The 24056-nt window shown below is 45.6% G+C and overlaps 1 protein-coding gene across 2 annotated transcripts in view; it reads right to left on the bottom strand.

Annotated features, from left to right (window-relative positions):
• Positions 1–24056, bottom strand: part of RAI14 (retinoic acid induced 14) — a 528112-nt gene that overhangs the window by 101272 nt on the left and 402784 nt on the right. For both annotated transcript variants that reach the window (XM_069627100.1, XM_069627101.1), the window contains exons 8-10: positions 14661–14767; positions 4448–4626; positions 3293–3321 (exon numbers count right to left, since the gene is read on the bottom strand). In XM_069627100.1, coding sequence (XP_069483201.1) covers positions 3293–3321; positions 4448–4626; positions 14661–14767 — 315 coding nt within the window. The remainder of the gene's footprint in view (positions 1–3292; positions 3322–4447; positions 4627–14660; positions 14768–24056) is intronic.

Here is a 24056-nt window from a genome sequence, read left to right as displayed (position 1 = left end):
CTCCGGGTGCTCTTCCTTGTCTGGGGGACGGCTATTTGGTTGGCCGCCAGCCGTGCTGTGCATTTCATCTAAATTGGCAATGTAAAGTGTGAGCTCCTATTTCGTTTCGCTTACAGTGCTTGGTCATCCTGAGTAATATTGCTACTTATTATGCGCCACCTTGCTGCGGGTTCTCCATTTGCTGTTGCTGATCAGAGTCCGGCGGCCGCTCAGGATGTGGTCTGTTGCGTTATCCTCTCCTCTTCCCCACAGGGCTCCAATCACCATCTATATGCCTTTCTGCCCAGCTCAATGCTTCCATAGGATCTGTGAAGTGCACTGTCGTATTTTTGTGAAATATTTTGAGCTGGGCAGGGAAGATTAGCCCATATTTGACTCCCATTGAGTGCAGGCGTTTGAGCGGGTCAAATGATTGGCGTGCTTTCTGTACTTCTCTGGTAAAATCAGTGAAGAAGGCGATTTTTGATCCATTGTACGTGCCGCATCCCTGTCCCTATAATTTAGGAACCTTGCGATGACCGTACGCGGCGGTGCACCTGGCGTGACTTTGCCGGCTGAGATGCGGTGTGCCCGCTCAATGGAGAAGAACCTGGAGAAGGACTGTGCGTCATATGAGTTCACAAGCCATTCCTCAAGGAATAATTCCATGCAGGCCCCTTCTGCCTTTTCGGGGAGGCCAAGTATGCGAACGTTGTTTCGCCTGGACCTGCCCTCGCTATCGTCCACTCTCGCTTCCAGAAGCTTTATACGTGCTAACATGCCGGACATCTGGTGGTTTACCCCACGTAGACTATCTTCAGTTTTCAATATCCGTGCCTCCGCTTCCCCGGTACGTGAAGTCAGCTTTTGCAGGTCATGTCTTAGTAGGGACACGTCTGCGCCAATACTGTCCATCTTCTTCTCTATTGAAGTTCTAGAGCTGGCAATGGCACTCATTATGTCTTTGAGAGAGATCTCTTCCTCCATGCAGTCTGTATCGGATGGTGCCAGTCGCTCTGGGGAAAGATTCACTGGTGTGGTTGCAGATTGCTGAATTCTACTTTGAGTCTAGGTTTTCCTGGGCTTATCCTTCCCCATTTCCGGTGTTTTGGTGTGATGGCTATGGAGGTTCGTGCCCTGTCTGGAGGGAGAGGCCGGTGAGAGAGTGTATAGGCAAATGCTTCTGAGGGGAACCGGGGATGATTACAGTTCGCTTTGATGTTGTATGGGCGGTGGTCACGTGGCTTTGTGGCAGATATGTCTATAATGTTCCGTTACCACAGTATGGGTGGGGTGAGCACAGGGTGCAAGGTTACGCTTGGAGTTGCGTTAGATATGAGCCCGCGTGTGGGAGTAGACCTGCCGTGGATTCGTGCTTTTGTGCGCTCTGTTTGTTATGGTCACCTTGCTTGGTCTCACTCGTACTGTAACGTGCAAGAACTTCTCCTTTGTGCATGAGAGGGAAAGTGATGGCGGGGTAGGCAAGCGTGAGTCTTCTGGAACCCGGTCTGTGATTTGTCCACACTCCCAGTATCAGCAGCACGCTTTTGGAGCGAGGAGCAGGACCTGAACGCTTGGCCTCACCAGTGGCGCACTGCAGCTGGATTGGGCAGTTCCTGAGGCTTGTCTGACGGTAGTGCAGGCTACAGCGTCTGTTCCTTTTTCATCCCTCATTCACTTTATGGTGGTGCGTGTACATGCTTGTCGGTTAATGAAGTTAATGCGAGTGAGCACTCTCACCGGTCCTTTTCCGATTTCAGCTGCACGGGAGGGTGGGAGGGGGCCCAACCCCAGTCAGGCACCCCCTGTGGTTCACTTTGTTGGATATATGTCCATACAAGTCAGGGCATGTACATGACGTCTTCAGTGTGTGCCCCGGAGTTGTAATGTACCGTTGGGGGACCCGATCAGGATTGTCTCATAATTCTTCCAGCCCCGATCCCCTGTCCCTTCCCCTCCTTACCACTGTGCTGATTGACCCCCACGGCAGGTGAGTAGAAATCACTCCACGAGCCCCGCAGGCGCTCTGCGCATAGCTGAGCAGCTGCGACTCTGGTGCAGCTCCCGTTGGCCCGATGGCGCTGTGCCCCGGATCCGGGGGAAAACTGTAATGGATCGCGGGCTTACGCGTCGTCTCAGCGGTGGTGGCTACCGGGTTAACTGTGCCCTTGAAGGTGGAGGCCACTGTCCGTGGACTCCTCGCACCCGACGCCAGAGCCACCCGGCGCTCGCTCCCTGACCTGTAGCGGGGGAAGGAGACTGCCTGTTTGAGGCAGCACCCACAGGCGGGAAGCATGGAGGCACCCGCTGGAACTTGCCGGCAAACGGAAGGGGGAACGGCGGCGCCGGCGGTCCCCAAGTTTCTCCACCCTCACCGAGGCTCGCAACTACGATCCTCTGCTCACCGACTCGGTGTTGGGTCCAACGTCGGCTTACAGCGACCCTTGTTCAGCAGCAGTGTGCAGCGGCCATTTTGATGATTCCACGCCACGCGGGCCCTCTCTTTTCAGGCTTCACATCCGAGTGTGCCAACTCCGATTTCACTCCGGAGCAGGCTAGACCTGTGCTGCAGTGTTTCCCATGTCGTTTACACTATTTGGGTCCTCACAGGCTGGCAAAGAGGAACAGGATTACTGAAGGATCAGCGGGAGCGATGAGAGCTCACGTCCGCACCATAAGCCTGCTGGCTACGCCCCCCCCCTTGCTGTGAATTCTTAACTAAACTGCTCTAGCAGACTGCTGATATCAAACTATTAGGTAAGACCACCTTCTTTGCTTCTTTTCTTTAGCTAAGCATCTGAATTACTCATCCCCAACCTAATGAGGATTGGGGCAAGCCCTGTTAAGCTGGAGGAAAGGTTCTCCTTACTACTGCTGGGCATAAGCCCCCTTTGACAAGCTCATTTTCAACTTCCGGATGATTCTGTCCATTCCGCTCGGAGGGCGGGAACAGAGCCACCACCTGTTCAGCTGGGAGAATGGGGACAGAGCACACCACAGTTCAGCTGGAAGGGTGGGGAGCGAGCCTGCCCATGTTCAACAGGGAGGGAAGTGGGTGCCGGTCTGCTGCTGGGCACGTTCTGTCCATGTCTGACAAGGCCAATGGATGCAACTTCACTGGCAAGTTTCGTTGATTCAAAATATATCCACTTAGTACCGGGCAGCACATCTTTTCGACTTTGCTCTTGTGAACAACTATATGAATAACAATGCCAGTCATTCTGGTATAAAGCAGTTTGGTTATGTGCCATGCACATGGGTGTGAATGCGTGGTATGCTTAGAAAGGCTGTAATACCATTAAAAAAAACATACCTGTTTTGGTTTAGTCGGGGTCTTCACATCTGTGAATGAGAAAAAAATAAATATTTATTAGATTGCCATGTACAAAAACAATTTAAATCATTTCTTGGATAGTTTGTACCGACAATCCTGGAGGAACCTCACCTCCTACTAAAGAGCCATAATATCATTTTCAACGTATTCACATCTTACAATGTCACCCATATCCCATAGGCAATAAAAGGACTGCAGGATCGACTCTTTGAAATACTTGCTTTTAAGATGATGCTCTGGGTCCTCTGGAGGAGGTAGGCATTGTGATGACTATTTTTTAAATTTATTTTTAGAAGGACCGGTTTGGTCCCTAATAGAAGAGATGAAGTTAGATTTCTAATGCTGCCCAGGTAGGTCTTCAACAAAAAGAGAACATAATTCCAGCAATGCTGTGGGGATGTGATGTTAAAGTATGAACACAGCATTCAAGGCAGTTGTCCAAACCCTGGTAGTAAGAATACTTTAAAATGATTATTTGGAGGTGGGGGTGTGGGTTGGGTATCCTGCTGCTGAAAGCAAGTCCCCCGCTGCTGTGCACATTTTGGTTTTGTTTTGTTTTCAGAGAAAATATTTCCCCTTTTTGTAAAGATGAATTGATGCAAATGCAAACAACCCCATCAAGACCCGCACACTCTATTCAATATCCTTAATGTAATTTCACAACTTTTTTTTTTTTAAACCTGATTTTAGGTCTATTTTAAGACTGAGGCGGCGTCAAGAGTGAGTGGAAACAAACAATACAAAGGGTCAATCAAAGACCCTTTCTGCATCATGAAGCAGCTGAATGACGCCAATCTCTCACATGACACCCCCAACCCAACCCCCCTCCCATCCCATCCCATCCCAACCCCCCCCCCGCCCCGCCAAAACCTCGTCATCCACAACTAGGTAGCCCAAGCTCGGGTAGAATATTTAAGTTATCCCGAAAGGAGACTCAAGAGTCAAAATGGTTTGAATTCTCCCAGTAAAGAACAAATATAAAATAATCCTGTCAACATTTAAAGATGCTATCGATTTATCATATTCCAAATCCAAAGGGAGACATCCTGCTCTTTAAAATCTCTCATTCCAAGAAAGAAAGATTGATGATCAGCAACAAAGCGCATTGTAACCAGACCGCAGCAAGACCCATACCAGCATCTGGCGAGATGTTGAGCAGGAGGAGGGTGTGAATATCTGCATTGTCAGAGAGCTTGGAATAATGTAGGGCGTCGCGACCAAGGGCATCGATAAGCTTCACATCAGCCCCTTTACGAACGCACAGGTCCACAATGCTTATGGCACCAGTTTCACACGCCAGCATGAGAGCGGTCCTGGAGAGAGAGAACACAAAGTTAGTTTATGAAGTCACAAGGCAGTGGATCTATTCCTTGCTCCTTGCTCTTATTTCTGGCGCAAGCTCTGATCTCCCACCTGCGTTAAAAGAGGATTCCCTTCTGTAAATTACTGTAGGGATCCTTGATATGGTTATGCTTGTATTATTGATATAGCTAAATAAAAAGTGGTATTGATTGTACATGGTTTTAGTAATGTGTGATGTCACACAGCGTTGTACAAGGGACATCGCTGCAGGCCCCCATTTAGTGCCACATTCACCCTCAATCTCCCCAAGAAGACAACAGTATTAGAAGTTGTGAAGGAGACTAGTGAAAATATTGAGTGTAAAATACTAATCGCACATAATGTACAATACCCACATAACGTCCAATTTAAACGATCAGCTGTTCAGCGTTAAATAGGCACATTTGTCCTCATAACAGACTAAAATAAAGTTTTGCAGTTCATATCATTTTCATGTATGCCAGTCCTATTTGCATAGACTTGCATGATAGCCTGCCACTTAACGGGGTTAAAAACTGTCTTTCTAGAAAAAGTTATTCAAATATTTTTCTCTCCTTAGTAGTTGGTGATTAAATCTTGTGTAGAGGAGATGAAGAACTTGAAATACTTATCCCTCACTTACAGATAGGAATACTTGCCCAGGCTTGGCCAATGTGCAAAATGGCTTCCTGACCGTATAAGTTTCTACGGTGCCCCTTCAATGTGAAACCCGAAAGCCATCACCGGAGAAGGGGGGGAAGGGGGAGAGGAAATCAGCCTACTAACGGGGAAGGAGGCAGTGAACTATACAAGTTGCCAATCATCGGGAGGCACCTCTAGGACCCAGCATGGACGGCAAATCTGAGACGGTGAACAGCCCGCTCAAGGGAACCTAGCACCAAACCTTCCACCTGCAGGAAAGGACTTGCATGCCGTCTCTGAAAACTGCAGCTCCCCGCACTGCATAGCAGAATAAAACATGAATTAGGACTTCCTTTCTGAAGACCCTCAGTCGCATTCATCAAGCACAACAAAATGATCTTGAAAATCATTCAACTTGAGTCAAAACATGTTGCCTCATTGCGGAATCCTACCACCGAAAAAACGGCACAGCCGTGGGAACAAAGATGCACGCTCGTGTATCGTTCTCTACATCAGTGGTCTATAAACTGCGCAGCTTGACTCCCACTGGGGTCCCAAAGAATGGCCAGGCGTGTGGGTCATGAGGCTCTTTAAAGAGGGATTACGATGACTGCTTTTAATAGAAAATATAGGCATTTCATAGGAAATCTAAGCAGTTATTGCTTGTAGGGGTGTACGGAAACAATGTACTCAGCGGAGGTGGGGGGCGTACTCAATATGGATAAGGTGTGAACACCACTGCTGTACAGGGACACTACAAATTACTGAATCCAAGGCAACAGCCATGGTATAAAACAACTGAGTCGTCCTATGCCGACGATAAACTTGACAATTTGAGACGGAGAACCCTCAACGGCTATGTCACCTATATAAATAAAATGTCTCCAATCTGAACATGACAATTCAGAGGAGTACTACAACAAAAGATATTCTGCACTTTGCCATCTATGAGAAAATCAATGCAATGCCGACAATATTGCCATTGTGCAAGAAAAAGACATTGGCAGAATATGCTCCACACCAACTGCAATCACCCACACAACCTAATCAAAAACATACCATCCGGAGAATTGCGAAGACTGAAAAGGAATTTCAACACGGAACGTGAATGCAAAAAACTCTGGCAATGATTTCCTGCATCGACGCTGCAATAGGCACACTAACTCCAGCAGGCTTGGAGATGTAAAAGAAAAGGCACAAAGTGTCTCCCACTGCTGATTTAGAAGAAAATACCAAAATGAGATAAATGACACAAAAAATAATGCCAATAGAGACATGTTTAATCAATAAATTGCTAAACACCAACATCCTCATAATAGACAAAAAATACCATTAATCCCATACAGAAAACCTAAGAAAATAAACACCTCATCAGCCCACGCTTCCTCAAAGAGAAGAGTATCCTACCCGGACACTGGGTTCCCCCAGCTACCTACAGGTTACTATAAATGTGCACAATGTGTAGTTTGCAAACATCAAAAATGGCACCATGCGCGTTAGATACCCGGTTGGAGTCACACATCACATCAACATTTCCACACACTTAGTGATGTACACCCTTGAGTGTGTATGCATCAAGATATAGGATGGGACCATATGCCCCCTTAAAGCAAGAATTAAGGAGCACCAAATATCAAAACACCACAGAGCTCCAGCTGTGCACTGGAACTAACACCACAGGGATGAACCGATCAAAGCTATCAAGATCATTCACCATAGAGCATGTACCTACCCATCCCATGAAGAAGCGACGGAACATCAGGGAAATACTAAAAATAAACATTATGTACAAAAAAGACTCGTCAGACTCACACCAGAGCCCTTGTCATTAAATCTAGCAAATCCAAGTGGATTCAACTGGATGTTCTCAATCTGGAACGGATTTGTGTAATTTAATTCATTTTCTAATTTGACAGTGATATCCAATAGACCACCCAGCAGAACCTTCTTATAATCCTATAATTTGTTTTATTTTTCACAAATGCATTTCTTGACTATGACACCGAAAGTTGCATCTATATTTCACATTGTGGCCATCCTCCAGTGTGTCTCTAGCTTTTATCACAACACTGAAATAGCATTTATAGCTCACACAAAACTCAATGCTCTGCTCATCTTAATGGAAGATGGAGAAGCCAGCAGTAGGAAACCATGAGGCTTTAACCAGACGCTTCCTCTCAGTTCCGCTGCCTACTTGTGGACGTCCTTAGCAATCTCTTTGCCATACCCTGCTGATGAGATCACTCAATTATTGACCTACCTCTCCTTTTCAACCTTTCCCTTACATGCTTTCACCAGATACATGATGCCTTCCCACACATTAAGTTGAAAATTGGAGACATTGGGTACCATTTCATGTAGTACTTTGTCTTGTTTCTTGCTGATTTTGTTTAGTATACCCACTAGACAGTTAGCAAACAGCAATAGATCCCCAATTTTCATACTGTAAAAATTAACATACGGTAAGAACTGGTGCAAACTGTCCATACAAACAAAGTTTATCCGTTCACCATAACAAAGGTTGTCATCTACAACTCGAGCATGCAGCATCAACATAAATGCAGAGACATTCTTCCGTGAAATCTACTACGAACACCCCCCTCCTGGATGCCCTCCCATGCTGCTACGTAACCCTAAGTGAACACTTGCATGACAAAGCCAAGACACTGGTCCAGTCCCTAGGGAACAGCTCATGACAAAGCCACAAAGCTAGGCACGTTGGTTAGATTCTGTTTGACGACACAGGCAAGTGGTTGGTGAAGTCTCACAGGAACGCTTGCCAGACAAAATCAAGGGGCTGGTTGAGGGTCTGTGAAGTATCTCTAAGGAGTCTTCATCTGAAACAACTAAGAAGTTGCTGTAAGTACAAAGTCCATTTGTCTGAGGAAACCAGAAAATTGAGGGTCTATGGAGAATAACTGAATGACCTAGCCAAGAGGCTAGAATCAGAGTTTGATGGAATACTGTTGTGTGACCATTAGGTCATTACAAACAAGACCCCAAAATGGGGAATATTCATCAGAAATGTCTCTTTTATGAAGAGTTCGTCTTTAACCAGATCGAATTCTTAATATGCTTGTTTTATTAACTAAATTGCATTATAGTACACAGATAATTACATGCATAGTGCTGGCTCCTGCATATACACGGTGGAGCCGTAGTCCCTTCAATCACACTGCTCCTCGGGCCCTGGATGAGCTGGGAGGTGCAAGAGCATCCTATCGACCATTCGGCCTTGCAGTACCACTGCCTGCATACCCAATGGGTCATGGAAATCTGGGGAAGCAAAAACGCCCACAGCATTGCATGGCTTATTGGGCATGTGCGCTGGGAGACTACTAAACTGTCAAAGGGAAACCACGTTTTCCTTTGACCGTTCAGTTAAAACCAGACGGGAGCACTCCTCCAGCTGCTTGAAGAAGGTGGAGGAGCGCTCAATGTTTTCACTAGACTGGCTTGCCACCCATTATGGAGACAAGCTGCCCCTGCTTGCACCGGACCACATTATAGTGTGGTACAACAAATCGAATGAGTATAGCCACCGAACGGTAAGTTTACAAATCCCAAATGTATCTCTAAGTATTTTTGCTGTCCCTCACTTGTACACAGGGGAATTTAGCTAATCTCGGTTTCATACTTGACAAAGATTTTAACTTTAAATAAAATAAAAATAAAACTTTCTAATTTGGTCAAATCAGGTTTGTTTCAGTTATACTTAATAAGGAAAATCAAATGTTGTCCATCACCCTCAGATGTCCAGCCTGCCGTTCATTCACCGCTGATTCAGTCTACACCAGATGACGGTAAAATCACCTTAGTAGGGCCAACACAGAGGTTAAAGTGGGCGGGAACTACATGTACAGCATTCCTCTACTTTTCAGCAAAATCAGCCTTCGAACCCTTACTTTTGGTCACCCTGCACACCGTTCCCGGAGGACAACATCTTGCTGAGCTAATTCACAGACACCGGTATGCTTATGTTCATTTGAATAGACTGCTTGGGGCATGACACCCATTGCCAAGCGGTCACAGACTCGTACTGCAGTGATCAACATTTGTCTTCTGCAATTAATCGCCATTAAAGTCAAATTGTTTCAGGTACGGATTTGGGTCCAGGTAGTGGTTGCTATGTAGTGGGTGCTGGGGAGGGGTTGCTATAGCCCTGGGCTCGAGCGGTGCAATTGATGGGCGATTGCAAAGGAGAGGGTGCATAAAGATAAACGCTGTGGGATACAATGACGGAAAGTAATGGTGGTTGTTTAAGATGCATTTTGTTCACTGTGTCTTTCAGTGTTGATAGTACTGCAGTAAACCACTGAAAGGGAGGAAAGGCAGGACCTCGGTATCGTTTTTGCCTTGGGGAGGTGAGGATGGGTATGGGCCAGTGGGGAGACGGTGGGGGTAGGGGAAAGCCTCTGCAGAGTGAACATAGTTCAGCTACTTTTTTTATACACTTCGACCCGTTGGCTAACCTCCTCCACTCTGATCTCCTGAAAGACCATACTCTATTCCAGAGCTCATGATTATGTATATTATGTATGCCCCATCGCAGATTCTATAGAATGGCTCCCGGCCAGCCTTACTTGTTGTAAGGTCCTTAAAAAGACATGCATTCACTAAACTCTCTCGGAATGTATTTTTATTCCTGTAATGCACAAACGCAAATCGCCAGCATTGGAATGGGGCATAAAACTAGCTCGGACAGCAACGAAAAAGCAGCCCCTAGTCACAAATGACAATTCGTTCTTTTTGTGACCGACTGTTTTGTGTAGTACCAAGAGGGAAGTATTCTGGTAAAATGTGCTGCAAATTGTGCATTTTAAAGAATATTTGTTTAGTAAAATTGGTCAAACCTTTCAGCTGCAGAGTGAAGTAATTCATCAAACTCACACACTTTTGCCAAAAACGGGCCCATTTTGATTAAATACCGGCCCATGCTAGCTTTTTTGCCTGCACTTCAGGCATTGCCCTATTGGCCAGTCCGAGCATGACAGTCACACTCTGCTCAAGACGGCCTCGACCTTTGCCTCTGAAAGAGAAGCTAGACACGTCAGTGTGTTGAGACGTGAACCCAGAAACAGAGCATTCCAAAATGGTGCCTCACAGGATTTCAGAAAGTTGATCGAGAATCCCAATGAAGTCAGGCCCCTGATGGTCTCTTCGATGTGCTGTAATGTCAGTGGAAGAGAGGATGCAGATCAGCCAGTTGTCCAAGCAGGGATAGACGTAGATCCCTGAACACCGTAGATGGGCCACCACTGAAACTAGACACTTGTGAAGACCCTCAGAGCTGACTTAAGGTTGAAGGAAAGATCCCTGAATTGGTAGTGTTTCTGTTTACGACAAACCGGAGGAAGCATCAGTGTGTGCGATTAATGGGGATTTGAAAGCAGGCATCCTCTAGGTTTCAGGAGGCCAGGAAGTCGGTGCTCCAGTTGTTTGAACACGTGCTGCAATGTGACCAACCAGAACTACTGGGACTTGAAATGTGTTGAGTTGTCTCAGATCGAGGATGGGCCTCCAACCACTGTCTCTATTGCACCCTTCTTTAACAGTGCCAATATTTCTGGCTAGAGCAGAGGCAGGTGTTGTTCCTTTCTCATGATGGGATGAACTGAGGGGCTTTTGTCTAGGAATTTGAGGGTGTGACCCTACTGGACAATTGAGCACCCACTTGTCGTTGGAGATGTTGCACCACTCGTTGACAAACTGTGATAGACGGGCCTCCCACTGGGGTGCTCGAGGGGGTCCGGGCTCTGGACCTGGTCAGGCCGGCTTAGTGTGGAGGAGGATGTGCCACGTCAATGCTGCTTACCCCCTCTGTAGGACTGTGAATGTCCTCTGTATGCCTCTTGTGTGCTGGGGCACGAAGGCTAGTGAAATGCTGACCTGTAGTCTTTTACGGACCTGGAGAAACAGCCTTTGGATGAATGAAAGGACTGCCTTCGTTGATGAAGAGTACCCAGCAAGCATGTCATATCTGTGTGACTTTAGGACTGTAGTCTTATCCATAACATTGCCAAAAAGGTCCACACCTTCAAAAAGCATGTCAATAACTTTTGATTGGACCTCTGGGCGAATGTGAATGGCCTTTAACCAGCCTTGCTTGTGGAGCACTGCTCTGTTGACTATTTGTCAGAAACCTGAATTCGCAAAGTCCAGAGCAACTGTAATCGCGTGATCAGATGCAACCTCAACCTCGTGAAATAATGCTAGTGCCTCGCTCTTCTTGTCCTCCAAGAGAACATCTAAGATGGGTCCCAGCTTATACCATAGCTCCCCATCATACCTACAGAGTATCCCTAAGTGTTACCTGCTTTAATGATGGAATCGGCAGTGGTGATGAGTTTCCCATATGCGTCCAACTTTTTACTCTCTTGGTCTGGTGGAACCATGCATGGACAGGAGGGGTTAGTGGACCTTTTCCTCACTGCAGCAGAAACCAGAGTCGGGTGAAGGCTGGGAACGTAGACACTTCGGGGCATAATCCAGTATTCTGTACTTTTGTAGGCGGTCGTCCTTTGGCGGGGCAGAGAAAGGAGTTTTCATGAGCTATGAGCCATCTTCCCATAGGTCGTCGAGCAGGGGGATGAACAACTTTTTTCCTAGAGGACTTTCTCCTTTGGAAAAGGAAACCCTCCTTATTCTTCTCCTCAGGAACCAGGTTGAATAATTTGGTTGCACGGGGTCAACAGCGTATGTAAGAAGCCGATCTCATCCAGTGGAGGGTCCCTGAAGGGTAGATCCACTCAGGGGGCTCACCATCAGCTGGAATCATGTCCTCAAACTCACTTGTACCTTGTGAGGTTTCAGGATCAGTATCCGTGCCAGTGAGGGGAGCCACAGGGATGAAAAATAGCGGAAGTGGAGGAGGCACCAAATGTGACCTTGGCTGTGAGGGCCATGGTGGACTCACAGAGGGAGCAGCCTGCGGAGCTGTTGGAGGCAGACGCTACTGCAGCTTGGAAACCAAGGTGTGCAGAGTACACAAGATGTCCAAGGACAAGTCGCAGGTGCTGTTCCCATGGGAGCCACAGGCAAGAGCACAGATGGTAAAGCTGGATGAGGAGCAGCAGGCAATGGTACAGTTGGCAGATTTGGTTGCAACTGCGGAGAGCAATGAGGTGGTTGTAGCTGTGGAGAGAGATGATGTCTAGGAAAAGGGGCAGGAGAATCCTGGACCTCTTCCAGATCAGATAGGAAATATCCTGTAGGCTCATCATCTGAGAGAGTGCCTGCATGTAGTAGTTGAGCAGGAGGTAATGCTCCAGTAGAACCCACCGACGACAGGGTGAAGAGTGGTTTTGCCTTGGAAGAAAGGAGAGCTGGCGGCATCTCTTTGTCCACAATCGCAAGACTGGGGAAAAAGGTGATGCCCAGAGCTAGTGGTGTCATCAACGGAGCTAATGATGGGCCGGATGAAAGTGGCCGTAGTGCTAGAGCAACTTTGTGGATAGTTATTATAGTCATCAACAAACTCGAAGCGGCTGTGGATGGTTGATGTAGTCCGAGTCATTGACGAGATGGTAGACAGGAGCCGTCGACAATGTGGTAGACAAAGATTTCGGTCGAATGACCGATGCTGATGTCTTTTTTGTTAACTCTAATGAAGGCTTGAGTTTCAATGACAGAACACGAACATGACCTTTGGAGTGACAGCTTGTGGAAGGTGCTCTGCCCGTCGATTGTGCACGACTTGCCGGCGGAGAGGTCATCGATGTGCGTCATCGCTCTGACGATGAGCCCACCGGAGGTGGCAGTTGATCCCACCGTTGCAGACGTAAACCTGGGCTGTGTCGACAGAGATACATTTGGAGCATGGGACTTCTTGTCCTTTTTAGGTCTATTTCACAGGGTAGGGTCCTCACCAGATTCCAACCTATTAGTAGAGGGAAGACGTTCAATGGATCTGCTGACCCGGGCAGAGACGTGACTTTGCACTGAGGCTGTGTTAGAGGCCATGGCACCCTCCTTTAGCCAAGTCACTAACCTTCTGTGATAATCCCATCGAGATTTGGGGGAGAAGGACTTGCATTTGTCCCCATTGTGGTCCAGATGCAAGCAGTAGAGGCATTTATAATGTCGATCAACCACAAAGACATTCTTCAGGTTGCACTTGGAACAGGCCCTGAAGAGACTTCTTGCTGGCGTCCGCCATGCTGCATGGTGAAGGCCCAAGTCCAAGGAGATGGCCTCACACAGAGAAAAAAGATCTGACAATGGAATGGATCTTAACCGGCAACTGGTCCCCACCGCTGGAGGTCACCAATGTGTCTGTTCCATTTTTGTGAAATGTCTTCGTTTCATCTCCAGACATTTTCGAGCGAAATCCGACTCACAACATGAAAACAGGTGGTAAAAATCTTAAGATGTTTACTGGGGGTGGAGAGAAGACGACGGATGCCACTGGCTTTGGCAGTATGACCCAAAGTGACAGCAATAGGCTGCATAAGCGACAAGCAGTTTTAGCTATAAAGCCAAACTGATTTTAATATTACAGAGGCTCACAGTCTGATGGCGGGAAATATTTAAGAGCATGTGAATTCATCTAAGATCCTATTCTGGAGAAAGCAGGGTATGTGGATCGTCCCAATCCTAAACAAACAAACAAAAAGCAAATACTATAAATAACCCGAAAAGACTAAGAAAAGACCCAAATGAAAAGAACTGAGGAAGAGACATAAGCCCTTCTGCTGGTCTTTTTGTTGCTTCCTTCTCCTATGTAGGTTTCCCACATACTGTCCTGGAATAAGCACATCCCCCAGCTCCTATTCGCGCAGTGGGCAGTATTGCTAGCTGCCTCTTGTGGGTTGCGTACCATGTATGACACAGTAGGTGGGACACAGTCTTCTATGAAGCATTCAGTTGCAGATCAGTAATCCGAAGCAAGGAGATCCACACTGTCCCCAGATCACACGATTTAGCCAAGCAGTTTTGGGATTGGAACTACGGTTTGCTGCTTGAGGGACAATGACAACCACTAGACCACATCATCTTCACAAGCCTGCAGACTATGCCAAAAAGGTAAAGATCTATATTTTCTGAAGAAACAACCAAATAAAAAAAGTTCATCGGCAAGCATATATCAAACTCCTACAATTAGCGCCTGAAACAAATAACCATAATGTTGTTCGAGCTACGCTCAAGAGAGGGGACAATTTACATCATCATTGGACAAAACTAGAAAAGTAAAAAGGGCCCAATGCCCTTTCCATTTCCAAATTCAGTGCTACGTTTTGAGTTTTTGTCCATCTTTGAATTAATTGATTTGCCATTGATGAAGCACATTCCCAGGACTAAGGTTAAATTGATATTCATCAGGGAGAAATAACAAAACCATTTTACTCTTTACTTTCTAATAACTAAGATTAGAAGTGCAAGCTACCTTCCTTTCTTGTCTGTGGAATCGATGTCAATGCTTTGATCCATGAGATACCGGCACACCTCAATATGGCCATTTTGCACTGCGAGATGTAGCGGTGTAGATCCGTCCTGAAAAGCAAGACATGTTTGAGAAAACCATTAAAAAAAATGAATGTAACCAAGGTTCATAGTACGAAAAGTTTGAATCATGACCTTTCCTTACAAAGTTCCCCAACATGAAGTTTTGTCATTAGAAACAGAACCACCATAAATCATATATGAACTCAATTGATAAAGTTACAGTTCATTGAATGGGTAACATTGATAGTTCCTGAAGTCATCAATAATTATCAAAGCACTCCAAAACTAGGAGAAACTAGCCATGTTGCAGAAAACCTCAATTAGTTATGTCAAATGGATTATCAGTTGCATAGATCTTCTCCTCAGAGCGCTGAAGTTTCCCCTATCCATGGGCGCAAAGGTCATTCAGTCTCGTTTTGTCCTTTAAATTGTCACTTGTAGTTTTGTCTTTCCTATTTTAGGTTTAGGACAACAGGGTCCCAGAAAGCACAGATGACCACCTCATGCACTGCATTGGGCAACTGGAGAGTTCTTCCAACAGTGCGACTACAACCATTATATTATTTTCTCCCTTACTATTAGATGCGACCTACATGACATTTCGGCTGGCAGATATTTTTCTGTTCCTTACCCTGCAGGACACAGTGTATAGCCCTAAAATGAAGATCAAGAGGCTGCTGGCCCCTTAACAGTTACCTCTACAGGATGTAGAGATCGGATCATGCCTGAAGATAGCCACAGTGTCTGAGAAACCTACGGTGAGGTGAGAGTCTTCACACTATAGGTGGGCAAGGCTGTAAACCATGGGAGGGTATCTTGAAGAATCTATTCTGGCAGATAGGAGTGTACTTACACTAGCTTAGAGATGTGGGTTCTTCTCCCCTCTCCTGCTACTGGCAGACACCAAATCTCAAACATGTGCTGTGAGCTCTTCTGATGCAATTTGTAAATACAGGTAGGGAGGGACACCACACAACCCCAGATAAAGTCTCCTAATGAGAGGCCCCCTACATCCAGGTGGACTAGGGGCCCTAATCATTCTGTCCTCTCAGGAAACAATTTCCTCAATAACATTTCTTTGGATTATTTTTGAGATTGTGTGATTAAACACTATATTTTACAAATCATGAAGAATTGAATGTCATCATTTTCCTATGTTTACCACACATATTTAAAGAATATAATTAACCCCAAGTGGGAACAAGGGTGTGCGACCCACATCGAAGGCTAACTAGCCTTGGTCTTTCTTCTTTCAGTAGCATATTGTGCCCGGCACAGTGGCACATATTAGTGGGCTGCACCCCATGATTAAGTCATTAACTACTCAGCATATACCATAAGGATTCATGAAGATAACAAGGAATAAGCCGTGCCCACTCAACCACTATTTTTTGTATAGCACATATCAGTCACATAACATCTAGCTCTGGCAACCTTCAGTTCACAAATCAATCAAAACTAAATAACTATGGAAAACCTAAAACCATTATGGACTCCAAGATCCATAATGCGTATGTTTCTGGGACAAGGAAGAGGAACAAAGAGTTCATGATGATTCATAGTGCACTGAGAAGACTATGCGTTTTAGTGGTTCCAATTCATATCCCAGAAGCGGGATATTTAAATGTCTGAATGATCCAGAGGTGAGGGTATTGTAAGGAACTCATGGTGGCAACAATAAATACAGACACAAGTGATCACAGGTAAAGGGTGTTTATTAAACCGTAAATGCCGGATGGAAAAACGACTATACTAAACCTAAATCTAAGATGGGAGAGTGTCGACCATCGAATGAAAAATAAGGCAGTCCTTGTGGCGTTATGTCAAAATAAAGGGGCCTATGCTAAGAAAGACTTATTGCCAATGCCTTACAACTAATTATACAAAGAGTGTGGGATAAGGGTTGAATAAAGAAAGAAGTGTTCACAAATAATAAGTCAGGATGTGATTTCCAGGGGTCTCCCTTCCCCACCTTTTCAGCACGAGACAAGGTGGGACCTTGGAGCAGAGCACATGCTTGAGCAGCAGAGGAAGCGCCAGCAGAAGCTGACGTGGGAAGAGAAGGCGTGCGGTTTTGCAGAGTGCATGCAGCAGAAAGAGTCGTGGACGGAAACAGGGAGAGAAGCCCAGCTGTTTGGGAGATGTGCGCCAGATGTGACACACGTAGCTCAGGTGTGCTGGAGGACACAGAGACCAGACGGAGCCTTTGGAGCTCCAGAGAAGGACTGTGTAGACCATGGCAGTCACATGAGGGCTGTCAGCGATATTGCCGGACCGGAGAGTGTTTGACGCAGCATCAGGGAGTGACGCAAAGATGCCGAAAGGAAAATTGTGAGTTGGCCTAAATAGAGGTAACCGTGAGCTCCAAGCAGACTAATTAACAATAGAAGACCATTTTGAATATCAAACAAATAGAATAAAAAAGCAACACAGGCACAATTCTCCTTTCATGAGATATCAGCTTGGGGAAGCCTGCAACCCACATTGCCAAAAGCCAAGAAACTATAAAGGAGAGATAAGAAGGCAAAATGGGTGCAATTGTCCTTTCATGAGATACCAATTTGGGGAAATCTGTAACCCACACTGCTAACAGTCAAGAGACTATAAAGACAGGTAAATATTGAGCAATCCTCCTCACATGGGATACTGGTGTGGAGAACCTTGGAACAAATATTGCCACTAACAGGAGAGACAATGTATAGTTGTAGGAGTTTTTCTTCCTGGCAGGCGAGTAAACGAGGCAAGGGATCAGTTGTAGTCAGTCCTGGCAGGCGAGTGGACCAGGAAACAAACAGTTGCTTTGAAGAAATGTGGTTGTGGTAAAAAAGTGTTGTGGATAGAAACTACGAACTTCATCATCCTGACAAACTGACAAACTGCTGTATAACCAAAGACATTTATGAGGCTGTCCTGACAAAAGTATTCCACAAGTAGAATGATTGTGATATTCTTATAAACACTTTACATCTTGTGAAGAATACTTTGTGGAAGAAACAGTTGCTTTGGTTTTGAACAAGTGTTTTATAGAAGACGTATTGGATGAAAAATAATTTTTGCATTGTACTGAAAAGAACTTAATTAAAACACATCGTTTTTCAAAAGGTCTTAATGAATTGATTCCGTGGAAGGGAACCAAACCCAGTGCTTTGTCAGAATTAGAAGTTTGAATTTTTGCACAGTTTTGTTGACCTGAAACCAGATACATTTACCTTATACACGTTGGTTATATATGTTAGGGTCAGATCTATCGGGACACAAGGTCATCTTTCTTTAGTTTCCTAGGTAGTAACATTCTCGTCAGGATAGGGATAGATAGGTGTTTATCTCACCCCTCTTTACTTTTAATAAATATGGCAAACATTGAGAAAACTACAACTTGGTATCCGTCTCTCATTTCTGACCGCTCACCTTATCACAGAGTCCCGGTTCTCTCCCACCTTTATTTACTCATTCTCACAGAGTAGAACATCTATCATGCCAAAAATGCATTTACCATGCCACACACGCAGTAACATTTGGCGGAGGACTTGCAGTCAATCACAAGTCCTCCTGAACCTGCGCGGTCCATATAGAAACTTCCATATATGTTTGTGTAAACCAGTTGAGGCTGGCTTCTATGGAAGTTTCTACAGATCCAAAAGAACAAGTGAAAGGAATAATAAAGAAAGTCTTAGACGAAGCAGAAACAGAAGAAATTATTACCCATAAAACTAAGGCATTTCTAATAAACACACATCTAATTATGCCTGTAATCTACATGTTACCTAAAATCCACAAAGATTTTCAAAATCCACCGGGACGTCCAATAATAGCTGCAAGTAACAGTCTCCTGGAACCACTGGCACAAATACATTTATAAAATTATCCAACCTTAGCACAACAGGCCACCTCATACATCGAAGACACCAACCACTTCCTGTCAAGGTTGGCAATGATCCCTTTTGATTCAAGAACAGACATAATGTTTACTATGGATGTTACCAGTCTTTATACGAACATCACCCATCAGGCTGGCCTCGAAGCAATAGAATGGGCAATTTTAAACCCAGCAGTTAACATCAAGAGTGACAGACTTTTCATCTTACAACTACTTACAATAGTCCTGAATAATAATTTCTTCATGTTCGAAGTTAAATATTTTATCCAGATCTCAGGAACTTCCATGGGGGCAGCTATGGCCTCTAGCTATGCAAATATCTTTATGAGATACCTGGAGGAGACGAATGTACTCAACAACCCTTTGTGGAATGACAAATTGAAGTTCTTCGCCAGATATATAGAATACTTGTTTGGTATTTGGTGCGGGACAAAAAAAGAACTCGAAAACCTCTTTACCTTTATGAATACGCTGGCACAAAGGATCAAATTCACTTACAGAACCTCGCTTAAATTCCTAGATGGTATGATATATGTACACCAGGACAAACTGTCTACAACTGTATTCACAAAACAAACGGGCAGAAATAGTCTTCTTTTGGCCTGAAACTTTCATCCACAAACTATGATTGAAAGTATTCCTTTGAGTCAACTATTAAGATATAGAAGGATTGTATCCTAAGAGGATGAATTTGACAGAAAAGCAAATTGATTTACCAAGAAATTGCTCACAAGAGGCTATGATCCAACCAAATTACAACTAGACACAGAGAAAGTGAAGAACATTACTAGATAACAAGCCCTATGTCCTAGTGTCAAGAAGGATACTAATGACATAGTATATGTTACCACCTACTCACAACAAAGCAGACCGATCAAAAAAATAGTCAAAAGAAATTGGGAGAAGCTATCCTTACACCCGAAATTAGAAAATCTCTTTCCAACCCCGCCACTCTTTGCCTATAATAAAAGCAAATCTATTCGAGACTGTCTGATCAAATCAGATTTCAACACCAAGAAGAGGCAGAGTAACACATTTAAGGGGACTCTTCCATGTAACAACTGTAACTGTTGTCATAATGTGATGCAAGGCAATTTCATACATCATCCATACAAAGGTAATAAGATCCTATTGAATCATACCTCTACATGTGATACACGAAGTGTCATCTGTGGAATCAAATGTCCCTGTGGACTTTATTATGTTGGCCTTAGAGATAGGAAAGCGAAACCACGATGGTGCGAACATAAATCCAATATTAGGCTGAAAATGACCAAATCTCCTGTGGCTCAACACTTCACTGAACGGAATCACACAATCGCCCAAATGCAGTTTGTCATTTTGGAACATGTACAACTACCAAGACGTGGAGGTAATCTACAAAAAATGCTTCAGCAAAGCGAAACCTTTTGGATTGACAAACTTGATTCCATGTCCCCACGAGGAATGAACTTGGAATGGGACTTATATTGTTTTTTTTTTAACAAGTGAACTGTTTATGTAAAATGTACCACCTTTTAAGAAAAATGTTTTACTTGGCCAAATATACACCTGCTTTATAGTGTTAAACTTATTCCATTATAGTTTGCTCACTATAAAAACTCCCAAAGAGCCAGAATTACGCTTCAACTTATAAATAAACGGTTCATCATAGACCAATATAACAACTTTGTAATATAGGAATACAATATGCAGGTAATAATTGTGCTTGGGTTCCCTTAGCATAAACATTTGTCATCAACCCCATAAGTGATGGGATATATCATTGTGATCATACTTAGGACTACAGGTTGCATGAAAGATTTATTGTAAAGAATCGTTTCGGTCATTTTCCAATCCAAGATGGTGTCCTTAAAGTTCTTTCTAGCTCTGAGAACCCCTCTAGTTGATATAACTAGCATACAATGCCGAGAGTACAGGAAGGATCCCGTTCCCGTTGAAACACAGAGACACGCCAGTGCACTGACACACAGGTAATACTCTTCCTCTGAATGCGAGGTTCCAGCGGTCGTTGTGCTGCTGGTTATACCCAGTAATTATCTGAGCATAAAGATGATTTACATGGAGATTCTCTCTGTTTTTGTTTAGAACAGCGTATGATCACTAGACGAGGCTAGACGCCCATTTACCGTATTATGCACGGATTGAAGTGACCGCGCGCGTGAAATAGCTATCACGGTTCAAAGCCAGACTATTTCTTCATCTTCGAGTCTGAGCACAGATTTCTCAGTAGAATACGAAGACATCTCACGGAACTAATTTTAAAAGGTACGGTCTTCTCCTAAAAACGAATTCACATGCTTCTTTCTCTGCAAACGACGTAGAGTATTCCCGAGTTACAACCCAAACTTTGTTGTTTTAATTGTAGCCACCATTATATTCCTTAAGATGATGCCATGGCACCGTGGAGACACGTCTCGTGTCCGCGGATATGTTTCTCAACCAGATATCATATAAGGTGAGTTATAAATCATGTTACTACAAAAGTATTGACTAACTATAAAGCTTGCGATCTTTGAGCGGGACCCAGCGCTTTTTTTAAGCCACTATTCCCGTGATAGATCGCCTTCAATCTAGATAGGTAATATGTAAGCCATAGATTTTATAATATAAACATTACCTTTTTGTTGTCTATAGGAATGGGATGTCCTACTAAGAATCTCTTACGATTTTTTGACCATGATCACTGATCACAGCAACAGGTTAGTGAAGTAACTAACTAACTCAGCCCTTAATCAGTATTTCAGTCAATTAATTTTATAATTTGTTGAATTAATTAGTAATACTACCTTATATCAATTTTTTTTTAGTAAGTTTCAACTGTCATCAATACAATAATAACCCGAAACGGGTAGTATGAGACAGATGAGACAACAACGCTTTCCTGTCCAGATATCAGATTATCTGACTATAACTTGTATCTAACAGATCACAACTGAATGAAATATTTATGTTGTTATCCAATGTTCAAGAATGAGATGTATGTTTGTGTAATTTGAATACAAATACTTGTGTTCTGTTTTTTTTATTTAATTGTATTTAATTGTATGAGAAACTTGCTCTTATGAGAATCACGCCTTTGTTTGAATACTATGCATAGAGTACAAACCAACAAGACTGTTGATTGTCACCGTTATCAGAGGTGCGCGAGAAGTTTCACACGCGATTGGCCTGTGCGCGTGTATTTCAGGGATGTGCGAGAAGTTCCACACGTGATCGGGTCTGGGGGAACGTGTGCGTGTATTTCAGAGGTGCGCGAGAAGTTTCACACGCGATAGGCCTGGGCGCGTGTATTTCAGAGGTGCGCGAGAAGTTTCACACGCGATTGGCCTGTGCGCGTGTATTTCAGGGGTGCGCGAGAAGTTCCACACGCGATCGGGCCTGGGGAGCGTGTGCATGTATTTCAGAGGTGCGCGAGAAGTTTCACACGCGATCGGGCCTGGGGGAGCGTGTATTTCAGGGGTGCACGAGAAGACCCACACGCAATCGGGCCTGGGCGCGTGGATTTCAGGGGTGCGCGAGAAGTCCCACACGTGATCGGGCCTGGGGGAGCGTGTATTTCAGGGGTGCGCGAGAAGTCCCACACGCGATCGGGCCTGGGCGCGTGTATTTCAGGGGTGCGCGAGAAGTCCCACACGCAATCGGGCCTGGGCGCGTGTATTTCAGGGGTGCGCGAGAAGTTCCACACGCGATTGGCCTGGGCACATGTATTTCAGAGGTGCGCGAGAAGTGCCACACACGATTGGCCTGGGCGCGTGTATTTCAGGGGTGCGCGAGAAGTTCCACACGCGATTGGCCTGGGCGCGTGTATTTCAGGGGCTCGCGGGTGGTTTTACACGCGATCAGGCCTTGGGGAGCGGGGTACATGTATTTCAGGGGTTCGCGGGTGGTTTTACACGCGATCGGGCCTGGGGGAGCGGGGTACGTGTATTTCAGGGGCTCGCGGGTGGTTTTACACGCGATCAGGCCTGGGGGAGCAGGGTACCACTCACCGTCTGCCTTGCGTGTAGAAGAACGCGTAGCCAACACCCACCCGCTGTGAAGTAATAGCGTGTGAACCCCAACGCCTGCAAAACACACGCACCGCACCCCACCCCACGAAAAGCAACGCCCGTGCGCGATACGTTACAGACGCGCATACGCGCTAAGGGCCTTTGGTCCAATGGAATCGTGTATGCGTGCTGACGCGCTTACACGCTAAGGGCCTTTCCTCGAATTACACGCTGACATGCAGAATTTTCACGTGCCAAATCACTCCGTATCAAGCTGGCCACGCGTAAGCACACGGAAGACCATGCTCCTGCCCAAAAAGCCGAATTACTGCCCCCCAGAGCCCCGAGCAGCCTCCCACAAGCCATCTGCTGCTGCCTGCCTGCTGCCACCGTGCCCTGCCATTTGGTGCCTGCACATCAGCCATCTGCAGGGGTCCAGTTGCTGTGTCCACCCCTGCTGGAACAGGACACTCCCGACTGGGATACCATCGCTCCACAGCCCAGCCCCAGGACCCAGTTGCCCACCCACGCCTGCCTCGGGGGTCGCCATGTCGGGGCAAACACCATCCGAGACCACTGGCGACCCCCAGCCAGAGGGACAGAGGGCCACCAGCTTCAGTCAGAAGGAAGTTGGTGTCCTGGTGGAGCTTGTCCTGGGGCATTATGATGCCCTCTTCGGATCACCACGCGCCAACAAGGAAGGATGGGACAGGATCTGGGACGACTTTGTGGTTGCCATCAACGCGGTGGGGGTGGCAACCCGCAAAATCAAGCAAGTCAAGAAGCGCTGGGAGGACTTGAGGTCCAGGACGCTCATAAAGGCCCGGCGCCTCGTGGAGGGGGGCCGGGGCAGCATGAGTACCATCCAGCTGAGGGTCCTGGAACGCATACGCCCAGCGCTCCATGCCCAGATCCTTGAGAGGCAGACCCGTCTGGAGTCGAGCGGTAAGTGGCCAAGCATTGCTGTGTGAGACAGGGCATGTTTCAGTGTGCTGGTTGTCTGATACTTGCCTGTATGTGTGACATAGGCCATGTACATGTGTGTGTGTGCAGGGACATCATGGTCATGCATGTGAGACCAGTAATGTGTGAAGCACACGGTTGGTGTATGTGTTTAAATGCAACATGGGGAGCCCTATGCGGAACGGACACATGAGAGCATGCCAGTCTCTGTTCCTGGACATGGTTGGGGGTGAGGGATGGGTGCTGATGCCATGTACATGTATGGTGTCCATGTCTGTGATTCTGACCTGCGTGTCTGTGACTTGTGAATGCCATGGATGCATGACACATGTCTGTGACAATGTTCAGAATCACTGATACAGCCTAGTTATCCTTGCATCCACTGTGTCTGGGGTGTACGAGTCCAGATAGATGAAAGTACGTTGAAGTTTGTGCATGTGATAGGCATGACCCATGATGCATGTGAGTCCAAAAACAACATTGTATGCTTCAAGAGTCCCTTGGA

Source organism: Ambystoma mexicanum, chromosome 6p (genome assembly GCF_040938575.1).
Source record: "Ambystoma mexicanum isolate Mex_15411 chromosome 6p, UKY_AmexF1_1, whole genome shotgun sequence".
Classification (NCBI taxonomy): Eukaryota; Metazoa; Chordata; class Amphibia; order Caudata; family Ambystomatidae; genus Ambystoma; species Ambystoma mexicanum.
The sequence above is the reverse complement of the archived record's forward strand: the minus strand, read 5'-3'. Positions and strand labels throughout refer to the sequence as shown.